Source organism: Leuciscus leuciscus, assembly GCF_965113295.1.
Source record: "Leuciscus leuciscus genome assembly, chromosome: 14".
In the NCBI taxonomy this organism is placed as follows: Eukaryota; Metazoa; Chordata; class Actinopteri; order Cypriniformes; family Leuciscidae; genus Leuciscus; species Leuciscus leuciscus.
This window is the reverse complement of record NC_138738.1, coordinates 14549120-14562698: the sequence shown is the minus strand read 5'-3', so window position 1 is coordinate 14562698 and position 13579 is coordinate 14549120. Positions and strand designations below refer to the sequence as shown.

At 36.6% G+C, this 13579-nt stretch overlaps 1 protein-coding gene across 2 annotated transcripts in view; it reads right to left on the bottom strand.

Annotated features, from left to right (window-relative positions):
• Window positions 1-13: 13 nt before the first annotated feature.
• The window catches only part of ddr2a (discoidin domain receptor tyrosine kinase 2a), a 34037-nt gene continuing 20471 nt past the window's right edge, over window positions 14-13579 (bottom strand). Inside the window, exons 4-17 of one of the 2 annotated variants that reach the window (XM_082137386.1) lie at window positions 13346-13574; window positions 11903-12050; window positions 9486-9588; window positions 7893-8076; window positions 7419-7659; window positions 7253-7318; window positions 6757-6893; window positions 5645-5816; window positions 5335-5561; window positions 4713-4840; window positions 4173-4370; window positions 3703-3937; window positions 3375-3524; window positions 14-2188 (exon numbers count right to left, since the gene is read on the bottom strand). In XM_082137386.1, the coding sequence (XP_081993512.1) occupies window positions 2057-2188; window positions 3375-3524; window positions 3703-3937; window positions 4173-4370; window positions 4713-4840; window positions 5335-5561; window positions 5645-5816; window positions 6757-6893; window positions 7253-7318; window positions 7419-7659; window positions 7893-8076; window positions 9486-9588; window positions 11903-12050; window positions 13346-13574 (2350 nt within the window). In that variant the 3' untranslated portion in view covers window positions 14-2056. Of the gene's footprint in view, window positions 2189-3374; window positions 3525-3702; window positions 3938-4172; window positions 4371-4712; window positions 4841-5334; window positions 5562-5644; window positions 5868-6756; window positions 6894-7252; window positions 7319-7418; window positions 7660-7892; window positions 8077-9485; window positions 9589-11902; window positions 12051-13345; window positions 13575-13579 lie in introns of both variants that reach the window. The other variant, XM_082137385.1, reaches the window with a different exon arrangement.

The window sequence follows — 13579 nt, the reverse complement described above, 5'->3', positions numbered from 1 at the left end:
CTGCACACAAACGTCAAATTTACATACAAATACACATTTTATTACTGTGAAAGTATGAAATCTGTTTTTATAATTATAAAATATCTAGACAACATGTTTAGAGATTCATCAATTTATTATATCTTATGTACAAATTTCTAACACATAGGCCTACATGTACAAAAGGTTATTAGTGGGGGGGGAAAAGACTGCTATTAAAAGAATACAGCACTTAAACTTTGGGATACGAATGGAGCATCAAACGATTAAAGAGAGAAAATGCAGTATATTTTTCATATTGATCAAAAATAATCCAGTTTCCCCTTCATTGTGATAAGATAAGATGTCAATGTAGAGAATATATAAAAAAAGTTTTCCCTCTCCTCACAAAGATGATGTTTTAGAAAAATGTTTTATAAAGTGGAATGTTGAATATTTTCAGGTTTTTGCAAACAAACTCAGTCTCAGAAAGGACTATAGCCTACTGTTTTGTGTTTATAGTATGAAGGAAGAAACTTTAATAGACTTGCTGAGAAAACCAGTTGATAAAACATTTAAACAGTGCAGAATTAGAATTAAAGCATATCTATAATGCAACTTCATCAGTCATGTCAAGAATGTTAAAATTAATCTATACATGTAGATAGAGACTTTCAAATCCACAACCAAAACACTTACAGAATGGCAGATATCTCAACTGACCCCAAAAGGTGCACACATTTTCAATATTATAGTCATATACAATGACCATACAAAAATGATTTACAAGTATACAAGTTAATTACAAAACAGATTTCTGAGTGTCCCATTTGCAGCACTTTTCACATGCGAAAACACATCACAACTTACTGTAAACCATCATAGTGCATCTGTTCAATACAAATCCAGTATTTATCCAACAGTTTAGCAATTCAGCACCACTTAGAATATACTCTAAAAGAAAGACAAACAGCTTTAAAATAAGCTTATTTTCATCTTTGATCAACAAAACTGATAATACATGTACTTACAGCCCCATTCGGGCCTACTTTGAGAATAGATGAACACACAGGAAAAATATAATGAAAAAATTTACAATTACTATTTGTATTAAGTCATTTTACTATATCGGATTTCATCCAACTTCATGCAAATATTGTAACAGATTTCTGTAAAAAGATTATGGCTATTTATAACTCATTATGCTGAAATTTCTGTTTCTTGATACAAAAGTTGTTTTGAGCAAAGAAAAATAATGAAATGGACTTAAATAATCACCATTTTCACCATAACAAGCAAAACACTTCTGTAAAGCAGTACACTTAAATATAAACACATATATAGGTAATTGCAGGATAACTATACATTTTAAATTTACAATTTTATTTGAATTTTTTCTGATTTTGAATTTTAAATTCTGTGGCAACCAGATAAACTTTCTGTTACTCCACTTGGTTGAAAGTGGTCTTTGCAGTTTACTACAGAGAAAAAAATAAAATATGCAAAATAATGAAATACTTTAGCATTTTCAATAAATGAGATGAACATGTACACAAACGTCAAATGACATCAAGATAAAAACCAAAGGTGAATCTGAATGTCAATTAATGATTCTTATTTACATTCAAGCTGTCTTCGGCCTCAAAATACTGAAAACAACATTAAATTGAAAATAATAAAAGGCCCATTAGTAGCCAATACCATGTTTTAATGTCTCTTTCTATTCAGAAAAGATATTTTATAGATATTTCAGTTAGAATAAAGTTATTTGAATTTGAAAATCCAATTCTTCTGTGTTAAAGGTGCCTAAATTCATTGCTACATTTTCTTTAGCCTAGTGCTGCCCACGTATTGTATGCCAACCGCAGGCACTTAGTTAGGGGGCGTATAGTTCAATCATACTATATATATATACATATATATCAGTTTGCCTTTGCACACTCACATTGAAAATAGCTACAGAAAAAAATGATAGATTCTGATCAAACTTCCTATACATGGGAATGTTTAAGTGCGTGTTGCTGTGTGTAGTTGACTGGAGTCCTGTGGGCGAACTGAAATGTCTCTGGGAGTGCCAAGGTTGGCACGTAAGTGGACACTACGGCTTGCACTCCAGTAGTGTGTGATGAATCTCCTGGAAAGATGGACGCTCTTTGGTGTTCCTGTGCCAGCAGCTCAACATGAGCTTGTAGACGGGGTCCGGACACATTGGCGGCTGGGGCAGGTATATCTGAGGATAAGAAAATACTCCGAACTATTAGACGTGGTTTAGATTAATAGGATCAGTTTAATCTCATATACCTCTCCATAATAGCAATTAAAGAGTTAGTTCACCCAAAAATAAAAATTCTGTAATCATTTACTCATCCTCATGTCCTTTCCTTCTAAACCCATAAGACTTTGGTTACTCTTCAAAATACAAATTAAGATATTTTTAATGAAACATGAGATGTTTCTGTTCCTTCACTGAAAGGCATCGTAAAACCATAAATTTATATGAAACGAGGGGAATTAATTATCCATCAATGTTTTTAAAAACAGTGTAACATAGATGAGCATGGTCATTTTTCAGCTATGCATAATAATATGTTTAATTGTTGAATGTATGCAAACATAGTTTAGTCTGTAAATATTTATTAAATAGTATTTAGTATAGGAGAGGAGTAAAAAATAAGGGGGTGTCTTGTTGGGGTTAGTCTTGGGCATTAAAATCCCGGGATGAAAATGGGCCCCACTCCGGCCCTAGACAGAAACCTCTCATGTTTTATTAAAAATATCATATTACTTGTTTAAAAGCTAAACCAAAGTCTTATGAGTATGGAACTAGGCCTGTCACTATCATGAATTTTGTTGTGATGATTAATTGTCATACAGATAATTCTGTATGACATATCATAATTCTGTTTTGTTCATGTCACTTACAGTGTATTCCTAATACATTATTGTTTTACTTGGAATCATCTATAATAATAAATTTTTTAATAAAATAGGCCCATGTGTTTACTTGAATGCTATGAAAATGTATATTTGTATAATATAATATAATATAATTATTAGGTTTATGTTTGTACTTCCTTTTTTCCTTGTGCCTTTGTTTCCTATGTTCCCGCTTCTTATTTGTTGTCATAGTTACCCATTGTTTGATTGATTAGCCCCAATATAATGCATTCTGATTAAACACACAAACCTTCATTCCATATGAAGGAAAACCTTTGACTATCTTTATGTACTTTACAACAGTTTTTTCAATATTATTTGGCAAAATGAAAAAAAAACACGAAAAAAAAAAACACACACACACACGATCAGAGGATTAATAAAAAATGTGGCAGGCCTATTTGGAACAACATGAAGATGAGTAAATGATGACAGAACTTTCATTTTGGGGTGAACTATCACTTTAAGCATTCTTTTACCTGTCTCCTCTGATCCCGAAAGAACTCCCCTGTGTTTTCAATGACCTGCTCATCTGAAAGCTGTGAGTAGGGCTGCTCTTTGCAGAAGGTAAGCATCTCCCAAAGTGTCACGCCAAAAGCCCACACATCACTGGATGTGGTGAATTTCCCCTGTAAAGGACAAAAATCATCCCGTGTCAGACTTTTATAGACATAGAATCTGTTTTAACCTATAGCATGTATGAAAAATAAGTCACTAGAAATGTATTTGCAGCCAGAAAATACAAAACTTATTTCCTTTGTCAAGTTTATGTGTGTGTGTGTGTGTGTGTGTGTGTGTGTGTCTGACCAGAAGAATGCTCTCCCAGGACATCCAGCGGATGGGCAGCACCGCTCTTCCCTGGATACGGTAGTAGTCTCCACTATACAGGTTCCTACTCATTCCAAAGTCTGCAATCTTGATGGTGTAGTTCTTCCCTACAAGGCAGTTGCGGGTGGCCAAGTCCCGATGGACAAAGTTTAGTGAAGATAGATACTTCATGCCTGAAGCGATCTGTGTGGTCATGTGGTGCAGGTTACTGTAGCTGAGACAGTAAAACATAGAATATGAGTCATAACCTGGTTAAGATCACTCCTTAAAATAAATTTAGCAATTAAAAGTCGCTTGTTGACTCTATTTCTGCCATTCTGTACACTTCCTTTGTAATAATGTGTTAATTTTTCATTGGGATTTTAAAGTCCCAGTCCACCACTATAATTGCACTTCCAATTGCCATTTCTATACTTAAATGTAAATGTTTAAAAAGATTTGGTATCAACCTGACTGTTGGAGCGTTGCTGAGGAGAGCGATCATGCCTTCAGGCTCATGGCGAGACAGGAACTGATTAAGGTCTCCGTTCTCCATGTATTCGGTGATCATACACAGAGGGTCAGAGCTCATACACACTGCCAGCAGCCTGATGATGTTGGGGTCTTTCAATCGTGACATGATCTTTATCTCCTTCAAGAAATCATTCCTGTAAGGTATTGGGAAAAAGAGCTATGGTTTTTGGCAGGTGTGTGTTTATTTTAGATGTTACAGATGGAGGGATGGATCAATGAAAATGAAAATGAAATTAATTACAATAAATATTTTCTGTCATAAAACTAATAACAGCATATGGATGTGAAACGACAGAATTGTCATTTTTGTATGTAGTATTTCTTTTACATTTTGCTCATAATATTAAAGTTTGCGTAAGCACTGTTACGGCTTTTGTATTTTGGTTTTTGCATGCATTTGATGTTGATTAGGATGTAGTGTCAGTGTTGTGCTTTAATTTATGGAAGTCACGATTGTGACATTTGAGCATGCAAACCTTGCGTTTTTATTGGCATCCGCTCGAAGCATCTTAACAGCTACAAGCACTGTTTGGTTTTCAATGACATCGAAGGAGAAGTCCTCATCCATGAAATCTTGCATGCCTTCTGCTTCACACAAATGCACCTGGCAACACAACAGCAAAAACAACCATTTATTATATTCAGATATCATTTAATGATTTTGCAATTGTGTATGATTTAAAAAAATTAAAGAAAGAAAGAAAGTAAAGACATTAATGTTACGGAATATTTCAATTTCAAATAAATGCTGTTCTTTTAAACTTTCTATTTATCAAAGAATCCTGAAAACCTGAATCCCCCCCCCCCCCCCCCCCCCCCCAAAAAAAAACATTAACATTGATAATAACAAGAAATGTTTCTTGATCAACAAATCAGCATATTAGAATGATTTCTGAAGGATCATGTGACACTGAAGACTGCTGGAAATTCAGCTTTGCCATCACAGGAATTCATTACATTTAAAAACATTTGAACAGTAATGTACCATAAAACATATGATAAAGCATTGAACATGAAATTCTTTCATAAACTGAGCTACACAATCTAAAAAAAAAATCAAATGAGTATTATCATTCTTTCGAAAATATTAGAACTGACCTCTCCAAACTGCCCTTCTCCCAACTTTTCTTTAAAGGTAAGCAGTTTCCGAGGAAATTCCTCCACAGCGACATCCTTCCCTGACAGCAGGTCCATGGTGAGGGCGGGCACAGCGTAGGTGTTTCCCCCAGTCACACCCTGCAGGTTGACTATGTCTGCCTCAGCATAATGTGGGACACCCTCTTGCACACTCACTGGAGCAGACTTGGAAGCTGTACTTGTTGATGCTGCAGAAAAATACAAACATACTGTATATGTATATATGCTATTACCCTCCTTATATATTCCAAATTTCGCTTCTGGAACTCACCGGTATCCTCGGATGTTTGGGAAAACTCCGGCAGTTTGCGGACCAGACGGGAGGGCTCTTGGTAGTCGGGTCCCAGAGGGAAGATGCGCTCATAGGTGGAGTTGGACTCCTGCTCGCTGGACTCTGAGGAGGGGCTGTTGTTGTTGTTGTTGTTATAGGTGAAGGTCTCACTCTGTATTGACAGACTAGCAGTTAATTCATCGTCCAGCATCCTCCGAGACACCTGGAATGAAGGATGTTTAGTGAAGAATGCTAAAAAAAGTCTAAAATATTTACTAGTAGTTTGATGCATTATGCATCTATGAAATCATATTCACAATCCACTTACACATGCCTTTTTTTTATTCATATAAACACTGGAAAATAGCATTACTCTGTTTCAGAGGCCATGCAGTCAGACTACAATAACAGTTTGTCATAATTATCATCCTTGTTTATTACATTAAGGTCTGGAGCAGAATGGAGGTTTATTATGCAAGAACTTATTCTGGGAATATTCTGAGACATAGACATAATTTAAAATCAGACTTGTACACATAATTAGACATGATTGGACACACACTACTGCTCAAAAGTTTGCTCAGATATTTTTGAAAGGTCTTTTTGAAAGAAGTCTCTTTTGCTCTCCAAGGCTGAATTTATTTGATCAAAAATACAGTTAAGTAATAACATTGTGAAATATTATTACTATATACTAATACTAATTTCTATATAGATCTCTTTTCTATTTGAATATATTTTAACAAATAATTTATTAGTGTGATGACAAAACTAAATTCTAAGCAGCCATTCTGTGTCACACGATCCTTCAGAAATGATTGAAATATGCTGATTTGTCCTAAAGAATTTCTTTTTTTCTTCTTTTTTTTATAACCAATGATGATTTTTGTGAAAACTGTGGTTCTTTTTTTCTGGATTCTTTTGATGAATAGAAAGCTTTCAATCAGCATTTAAACGGCATTTATTTGAAAAATAAATATTGTGTGTGTTCATTCAATGACTCATAGAAGTCTATTTAATCACATTTTAAAGCTATGTAAACTTCTGCCTGTCACAAATACATAAAATAATCTACATGGTTTAAATATTACATTTATTTAATTCCATCTCACCTTCTCAAGCATCTTTTGCCACACTTGTCTCCATAGTATGATAACAATAATGGCCACTAAGATGAAGATGATGGCGACCAAGCAGCCAATCAGGATCCGGGTGTTGCTGTCATCTAGTTTGTGGGTCGGGTCATCGTCTAAGAAAGAGGAAAAGAGAAAAATAACCTCCAAAGTGTCCTTGAGCTATGGAATGGTGCTATATAAATTAAACTTATATTATTATTGATGAAAAGATGAATGAAGTTCATCCAAATGGCACAGAACTCAGGGACGTGCAAAGGTGGCAAAAGCCACTGTCCCACTACCCTCATCTGCTGAGGTGCCACTCTTGGCTGGATGAACCCCAAAATCACCAGGTAAACATGATTTCGACCTAGCAATCTTCCCTCAGTGCCCTTTTTTGGTTTGGGCCACTGCCCCTCAAAATGTCTGTGCATGTCCCTGATAGAAACTGCTGGTTCTCATCATATGACTCAACATCAGTGGGAAATCTGACCTGGTTGATTACTGGTGGGAGTACCGGGCTTCGGGGGAGCCAGAGTTGTGTTGTACATGGCTGTATCTGAAATCAGGGAGTTAAAATGCCTATATTTATCCAATGCCTGCGCCATTACGAAACAATTTTGAACAGGGTCGATGTCTTTGCATGGTCATTTACTAACCTGACTGGAAGGTGATTTCACTGAACATCATCCAGATGTCAGAAAAGTAGTACTGGCACTTAATAGCACTGGCCATGTGATTGTAGAGTGAGACGGTGACGAAGCGGGCACTGGGATTGACATCATCCATCACAGGGCTGAATGATATAGGTGTGGCCTCCCAGTCTGACTCTGAGCGGAAATAACACACCACCTTCTGAAAGGTCTTCACCCTTTGGGAGAACATGTTGTTACAGTGCACCTGAATCAATTGGGATTAAAGGGAGAGAGAATGAATACAAAAGCATTATTATGGGTGTAATTTAGGAAGAGTTGGGTAATTTAAACCTTTAATCTTTACAATAAGCTTAATTATAGTTCAGTTTCAGCAATTACATAGATTGCACCTTTAATAACACCCTCTTATGCTTTCTTTCCTAGTAAGTTCATATGGCAGAAGAGGAAATAATTAGCGGAACATGACAGACTTTATACCTTCATGGTGGTGAAGTTGCGGGTGCGGTCAAACTCAAACATGATCTCAACATAACCATTGGGAAAGCTCTCATTGGTCCAGCCGACATAGTCATAACCAGGCCATACGTTGTACACGTGACTGTGTGTGAAGTCATCGAGACCACACATGCCATCCGTCAGTTGTCCAAGTCCTTCTGTCATACTACAGGGGAGAATAAACACAGAGTGTATGTTTGTATGTGTATATATAAATATTGTGATGTTATTTCCATCAAGAGGTGCATACATTTTTGGTCAGATCTTGTACTGACGATGCAAGAGTCAAGCACTCTGTGAAGTCTATTCCAGCACATCCCAAAGACTTTTAATGAATTTAAGACTGGACTGGTGCCAATTCATGTGTGAAAATTATTCTTTATGCTCCCTCCCAACCATTCTTTCACAAATTGAGCCTGATGAATATGGCCATGGTGTGTCTTACAAACTACAAGCTACAAACTACATCAATTAGGGTTAGAAGAACTGTTAACATGCTAGAAACACAATATCACTGCAATAATAATCCAATCACAGACTCTAAGCATTTGCCTATTTAAATCCAAACAGCGACAGCAACACCGATATATAAAATACTACTGCTCAAAAGTTTGTAAGCTCAGTAAGTCCTTCAAAAATATTACTTTTTTTATTCAACAGGGAGGCGTTAAATTGATCAAAATTGACAGTAAAGACTTTCACATTCACTTTACAATTTACATACAAAAAATATTGGCTTCAAATAAATTCTGCATTGCCATCGCAGGAATAAATTACATTTTAAAATATATAAATCCATAAGGCTACTTTTTGTTGTATTTCATTAATTCAATATATAGATAATGATGAATAAAATATAAATAAAAAAATTAATAATCATAAAAAATTAATAATGTCGGATTACTCATTATTAGCAGGTCTCTTACAGATTGCTTTTATTGCCCTGAGTAAAATTGTGTGATGGTATGGTGATATTTCAATATTTTATGCTCTGTTTATATAATTTCACCACTAGATGGCGGCATTATATGAGCCTTTATCTGATTTTTTCCCAGCAATGACACTTGTCGCTCTTGTGATAGTTTAATTTTGGGTTTCTGCTTTGCGGTTTTCTGCCAGCTCTGTCATACGCACACAAGAAGGTAAACAGACTTTGCACTGTGTCATGGAAGGTATTGTTCAGGGAGCAATGAGTCAATTTCTCCCGTGAACGTTGTGAAACCACTGTGACTCTCTCCGGTCCTGGGCCTGGCGCCTTGTTGTCGTCATAGCAACCAAGCAATAACAGGCCAGCTGTAGTTAGCCTGTGTAACTGATTCGGGATCAAATTTTCCAGGCATCAGGTAAACCGGTCAGTTCAAACCATACTGATACTGAATTAGTCATCAGCGGAGATATATTGTCATTTAGTCGTAGGTTTAACTTTCTTACATCATATATTGTATGTTAAATCTCCATGTCAAAGCTAAAGTAATTTTATTATACGTTACATTCAAACTTCTCTAAATGATAATGTGTTTAGGAGTATCCAGTATCTTCCTTATTTATTCTCAAGCTTGTGAAAAGTGTACTGACCTGTAACTCATGGCTCCATCATACACAGAGTCATTGAGATAAATATACTGTCCATTGAGAGTCATCTGCTGGCCAAGTGGAGAATTATATGAAACCAAGCCATCTAGAAACAGCCACAGGAGAACATTGTCAACTCATTTTTCTTTTGTCAGGTGTCCCATAATGGAAACGTTCAAGGAGGTTCTGTGCTATAATTATAATGCTGATTCATCCCTCTGAAGGACATTAAAGTTGTCATTGCAAAATAAAAAAAATCTCATCTGATCTGCATTAATTTCCATAACAGCATTTAACAAATCACTGAAAATCTAATGTCAGAGAGAGAGAGAGAGAAAGAGATAGAGATTGTGAAGATCCTCATCAATATCATATACATTCTAAAAAATATAGGTTCCAAAACTAGGCTTCAACGGTGATACCACAGAAGAACCATTCACCTTTCAGTGAAAATTTCTTTTTTCTTGGTGTGAAGAACATTTTAGTAATCTAAAGAACATGTGTGACATGCATTCATGCAAATGTGTTAGCTTTGAGGCCATCTGTATGCTATTGTACTCATAAATGTTGCCTAAATTCATCTTTAACAGATTTAAAGGAGAACTCCGGTCAATTTTAACATTGAGCTAATTTTTTGTAAATTTGGAGTGCTGTCAATACAGAGAACAACGACAAAAATCGGTGTTGCCTACACCGTGTTATCCTCTTTTTAAAATTTGCACTCTGTTGACTTCAATGGGGCATATTTTAAACCTGCTTTTACCCTCTTAACCTGTATTTACATCCTGTTTTCGGTTGAAGTCCAAAGTAGTCGATTGTCGAGTTCACGTGCATATGTTTAGTTACCTATGATCACGCGCGTGAACTCGACAATCGACTACTTTGGACTTCAACCGAAAACAGGGTGTAAATACAGGTATGAGCGCTGGCCGAATTAACTTCATTTTTCTTCATATCTTTCACATCTACTGCAGTCAGATTCACCCGTGTTAACTCTAAAGGAATCACTCACATTGGCTGGGCACTTGTAATGACACATCAAGGATGTGTCATTACAAGGTAAAAGCAGGTTTAAAATATGCCCCATTGAAGTCAACAGGGTGCAAATTTTAAAAAGAGGATAACACGGTGTAGGCAACACCGATTTTTGTTGTTGTTCTCTGTATTGACAGCACTCCAAATTTACAAAAAAATGAGCTCAATGTTAAAATTGACCGGAGTTCTCCTTTAATATGTTAAATTTACAGTCCTTCTTTTCCAGAAAAATGTATGACTCATGTTGCGCCACCCACACTTCCAGTTTCATTAGGATATACATCAACACAGGACAGAAAACCGCATCACGCAATGGGCCTTTAATTAAACTGCGTCCTCAAAAGAACAGTAAGCGATTTCTGAGAAATCAGACAGAGCACCACAACACACTTATAGCCAATCACCAGTAGGGGGCGTGTCCACTCATGATGAGAGAGGAGAGAGTGAGCAAGAGGGAGATTTGAAGAAAGACTAGATAGAGAGATGGCTGAGAGACATTACAAAAGAGAAAAGGTCAGAGGAATATCATTGGAAAAAGAAGGGTTATTATCAGTCAAGAGCTTTAGGACCCAAGTTAAGAAGGAGAAGCTTTCCACCTCTGGAGAGACCTAAGAAGGAATGCCTGAAAACAGACTCCGAGGTTGCGTTATTTCTACTCCATACGTGAGAAACATTGGATTGCTGTGTGTCACAGAACCAAGATATGCTGTTTTTGTCAGGACAGGTTTGAGTGTCATTGTTTTTTCTGGACCTGATGTGCTGCTGGTGACTAACTAGTAACTATTGCTTGTATATACTCAGTCTTGTGTACGGTTTGTTAATTTTTTGTTCTTCCCCAGACAGCAACATAGTGTCGGCCCAGATCCGTCCCACATCTGGTACACATGGAATCCAGATCTGAGCCAACACTATGTTGCTGTCTTGGTACTTGTCGTTCGTTCATAATCTTCGCATTATTTTGCTTCACTTCAGCTATGATAAAGAGACGTCCACTCCACTCCACAGGGAGGGATGTGTTTGTGTGGGTTGATTTTAAAAAGCAACAGTGTTTCTCAGAAATCGCTTAATACAGCTTTAAAGGGATATTTCACCCAAAAATGAACCAGTATGACTTACTTTCTTCTGTGAAACAACAACAACAAAAAGGATATTTTGAAGAGCAATGGTGGCCAAACAACGTGAGACCCCACTGACTTTCATTGCATGAAAAAACAACAAAACAAAATAAAAAGTTATGCAGGTTTGAAATGAGTAAATGTTCATTTCCGGGTGAACTTTCCCTTTAAGCATTAGCCTAGTTGATTTTCTTTTGACTAACCTTTAGACAAAACCAAAATTATTTGAAGCATTTAACTCACTTTAAGTTCAACACTTGTCAGACTTACCCAGCCACTCACAGCCATACAGTTCCACACGCATGCAAACGTTCATTGAGTGATCGATGACAGGCATGAAGCGGACAAAACGTGCAATGATGGGCGGCTCCATGTCCTTCAGCACAATGTCATATGCATTCCTGTTCCCCTCAATAACCTTCACAACAGAAAAACTTACATTTAGATTCTCCAGTGACATTTTAGTGACATACAGTAGGCTACTCATGGCCAAAATGTGGACGAAAGCAAATTGCTTGTTTAACATTTAATTCAATTATCATGAGCATTAATAGGGAGCTGGTCCTCTCTAATAGTTGCACTTCTGGGACAGCTTTGCTCTCATTCAGACACAAATGTATCAGTGAGGTCAGGCACAGATGTTAGGCGACAGGGCCTGGCTCACAGCTGGCGCTCCAATTAATCCCAGAAGTGTTTCATTTGGTTCAAGTCTCCACACTAGATGGACTAGATGAACTAAATGAACTTTGCATTATTATGCATTACGGCTATTGTCAGTTCAGTATTGATTCATTTCAATTCAGTTGTAAAGATCATCAATTATTAAATTAGTTCATTTCTTCTATAAAGCAGTTCTGCAAAACAATATGCCATCATCCAGCTCAGTTCTCATCCAACAGCGTCCGTACAGTCAGATCAATAAAATTGTTGAATATTAAGTGTCCCCAACTAAGCAAGCTAGAGGCGACAGAGGCAAGGAACCCAAACTCCATCAGGTGACAGAATGGAGAAAAGAAACTTGGGAGAAACTAGTGTCAGTCAGGGGGCCAGTGATCCTCTGGCCAACGAACCAACAGGGTGTGATTGTGATTCATTCTGCATCACAAGTCAGAATTCACTAATAGGTGTAGCAGAAAAAGTCAATCATGTTGAGTGGTGCCCACATACTTTTGGCCATGTTGTTTTTGACAGCAACATCGCAATATCTACCGTCATATTACATCACATTCAGATGTGACTTATGAGTTATGTATTTTTTTAATAATATAATATAACATTATAATATAACATAATCTAATATAATTGCTATTACACCAGTCTTTAGTGTCACATGATCCTACAGAAATCATTGTGCACAAGAAACATTTTTATTTTTTATCAATGTTAAGAGCAGAGCCATGACATTTTTTTTTGACATTTATGAATAGAAAGTTCAAAACAACAGCATTTATTTGAAATATAATATAATATAATATAATATAATATAATATAATATAATATAATATAATATAATATAATATAATATAATATAATATAATATAATATAATATAATAATATACTAACAGTAATATGTAATCAGCTGAATAATGCCAGGGACACACTTATAGACTAGCTGAAACATTCTAAGACTGAACTGAACACACTTTTAAAGACTGTTTCCAACGACTGCAGCAGATTTTAAACACCACAGTGCACAGTGTATCAGTACGTACCTCTTTGCCCTGCCTGTTGCGCCAGGAGATCCAGCGGCTGCCATCGCGGCTATATTTGATCTTGTATGTCTGGGCAAACTCATTACCAATGCCCCCTGCGTGACGTCCCTGAGTGCCCACCAGAGTGATGAAGTGCAGAGAACGGAGGTCGATCTGCAGGAACTCGTTCATATTCTCAGGGTCTCCTGCTATAGGGCACCATGCGCCATCTCCTTCCTCACAGTCCAGCCTAAG